At 38.3% G+C, this 2,896-nt stretch overlaps 1 protein-coding gene across 1 annotated transcript in view; it reads left to right on the top strand.

The window, feature by feature from the left end:
- TCAIM (T cell activation inhibitor, mitochondrial) overlaps positions 1–2,803 on the top strand; it is a 12,659-nt gene extending 9,856 nt beyond the window's left edge. Inside the window, exons 7-8 of the mRNA XM_010153409.1 lie at positions 1,799–1,890; positions 2,530–2,803. Coding sequence (XP_010151711.1) covers positions 1,799–1,890; positions 2,530–2,766 — 329 coding nt within the window. The 3' untranslated portion in view covers positions 2,767–2,803. The remainder of the gene's footprint in view (positions 1–1,798; positions 1,891–2,529) is intronic.
- Positions 2,804–2,896: the final 93 nt, after the last annotated feature.

Genomic DNA, 2,896 nt, shown 5'->3' with positions numbered 1-2,896 from the left:
GCTCCAGCCCTTGGAGCATCTTCGTGGCCTCCTCTGGACTCGCCCTGATGTGCGGGGCCCCCAGTGCTGGACGCAGCATTCCAGGTGAGGTCTGACAAGAGCAGAGTAGAGAGGGAGAATCCTGTCCCTCGACCTGCTGGCCATGCCTCTGGATGCAGCCAGATGAGCATGAGTTTTCTGTGACAAGGCAGCTCTAGTTCTTTTCACGAGTGCTTATGATAACTGCAAAACCAAGCCTGCCAGGCTTACTGAAAAGCTGGTGAGAACTTAGATTTTAAGCTACTGGGTGTTTTTTAAAGTGACTTTTCCTTCTAGTGTATTTACTCTGCTCAACTTCTGGTTTACTTCTTAATAAATGCTAACGCAGTGAGTTGAAGGCACGGGGGTCGGCACAATGAAAGAAAAAAAAATCCAGGCCGAACCTCTGGAAGAGTGGAGGTTAGATCAATAGATTGTTACCTATCTATGAATAGATAGATTCAAGGCAAAAATGTGAGCAGCTTTCTGAAGAGTCAATATAAGGATGACTTACTGGAATTAATACCTTTAAAATCATACTGTCTTCTCTTATCATGCGTAAAATACTTACGTTAAAGTCTGTATTTTCTCAGAACAAAGGAGACTATTCTGTGAACCTGATCTTACCATTCTTCTCATACAGCTGTTTGACCTGTGGCAGTAGAGGTTTCCTCTCATTGTAACTGCACGTTTTCGGCCTGTCTGCAGATACTCAGTTTTGAGTGGCCTTCGTTTTGAGTGTTCACCTAATCCTTTGTCAAAAGACAGAGTGGGTGGGACAATAAGTAGTAGTTTTAAATTGTATCAGGTTTCAAATTAGTTTCTTTAACTAAGCATGCCAAGGATTTAAAGTGCTAGAGAAGTGTCTTGTGAACCTGTTGTAGTCTCCATCTTTGAAGATCTTTAATAGTATACTGGGCAAATACCTGTCGGTAATTATACAGGTACACGATCTTGCCTTGGGGTGCAGGGATGTACGAGATGCCTTAAAGTCAGTGTTGCTCTTTCTTAAGGGTTTTGGAAAACTAATTTCTGAGAGCAAGAGCTTCTATTTAAGCCTTGTCTTGTAGATAAATACATCACACTAAAGGCTTTTGTGAAAACTTATTTTGATAAATAGTTGCCTGTGTTTTTACCCTAAAGAATTCTTTAGGATCTTTGTACTTCACTTAGAACGCCCATACTTAGGCTCAAAACTGATTTAACCTCCCCAGAAGTCAACCTAGTATTATCCTTTTGTTGTTTCTATTTCTTTTTTAAAACTTATTCTTCAGAAACCTAATGTGAAAGCGTTTCTTACAGCTTGTATGTTGCAGTTTTCTGTGGAAGTAGTGTTGAACGGCTGCGCTAATAGTTCTTTAACCAACCTTTACCTTATTTATATGCTGTATGTTTGAAGTATATATATTTCCTACTGTGTACACGGTTTGTACACATTCTTTGAATAGGCTGTCTGCTGAGATCTTCTCTTATTTTAAAAGTAGTCTTTATAAGAAGAAAGTCCAGTTAACTAAAAAAAAATAATCTATAAAGTTTGAACAGGGAGAAAGCAAACGCTTCTCAAATACAAATCTAGGTAAGATTTTTATGAAAAAAATCTTGACCTGGAATTTGCAAGAATCACTCTTTCGGATTTTGAAAATAATGAAAGCACCTACTCATGAGTGTTTGTGCTGCAGAAATGTTGCTTGTGACGTGTTAGTAGCGCGATTAAGCCTTGAATAATCGTGGGGATAATTGCAGTAATTCAGATGAGTAAAGAGCTTTGTTCAATCTTCAGGGCGCACGGTGGTGTTTACAGACCGTTCAGGTATGAGTGCAGCAGGCCACATAATGCTGGGGACCATGGATGTTCACCATCACTGGACCAAAGTAAGAAGATTTCAAAGTAAATGATAAAGCCTCTTGTTCTGACATCCTTTTTGAAACTGTAACAAAAATATTAGTTGGTGCAGATAACTGATAAGTAATTTAAAGCAAACACACAGATATTATGTTTAGCATAACTGTGTACATTGCCTTTGAAATTTAATCCTGTGATAGGCTGTTACCAACAACAGTCTTTGCCAGATCTTTACTGCTGCTTTCGCTAACAAATCCGTCCTACCCCTGATTAGATATAAAGGAAACTATGCAGTGTTCTACTCTATGAAATGAGCACTGGCAGAATATTAATGAGCCATAAAGAGCTCATTTCCATGAAGAATGTAGGAATTTTGATTCATTTTTTTTGTAAAAATTGGACTTAAAGGGAGTTGTGATCATTTCATTCTATGGCTGCTAGCCAACCCTGTCACACTCCATGTCTTTAGTGACCATGTGAATTCTGCTGCTCGATATGTCTGATTTCCTGTATTCTTTGATTTTTTTTCTTGTTCCCATTGGGTTCCATGTGAGCATTGTTAAGGGTCTCTTTTTTTTTTTTATACTTTCTTGTTATTTATTTTCATTTCTTAAAATTAAGTATTATGCTTTGTAACATAGCAAATGTTTATTTGTGCATGTCCACAGGTTTTTGAGAGATTGCCAAACTATTATAAACTTCAAAAAAGGTTGTTGCTGTTGGAAGATCGGATAAGCCAACTTCTGGGAGGCATACAAGTAATATATATTGAAGAACTGCAACCCCTGTTGACTCTGGAGGAGTACTACGAGACTCTGGACTCTTTCTATAATAAATTACGTGACAGTAGACTACCTTTTCATCCTCGCAGTCTGCGCGGCCTGCAAATGATTCTGGAAAGGTAGGTATTTGCAGGAAAGATTGCTTCCTTTTAGAGCTTTTACTTTTGTTTTGTCAACACTGATTACTGCTCTCACTAAGAAGAAAACTAACATAATCTAGGTTTTTCATTATCGTAGAATCACGGAATGGTTT

This window comes from Eurypyga helias, unplaced genomic scaffold, assembly GCF_000690775.1.
Source record: "Eurypyga helias isolate BGI_N326 unplaced genomic scaffold, ASM69077v1 scaffold1476, whole genome shotgun sequence".
In the NCBI taxonomy this organism is placed as follows: domain Eukaryota; kingdom Metazoa; phylum Chordata; class Aves; order Eurypygiformes; family Eurypygidae; genus Eurypyga; species Eurypyga helias.
The sequence above is the reverse complement of the archived record's forward strand: the minus strand, read 5'-3'. Positions and strand labels throughout refer to the sequence as shown.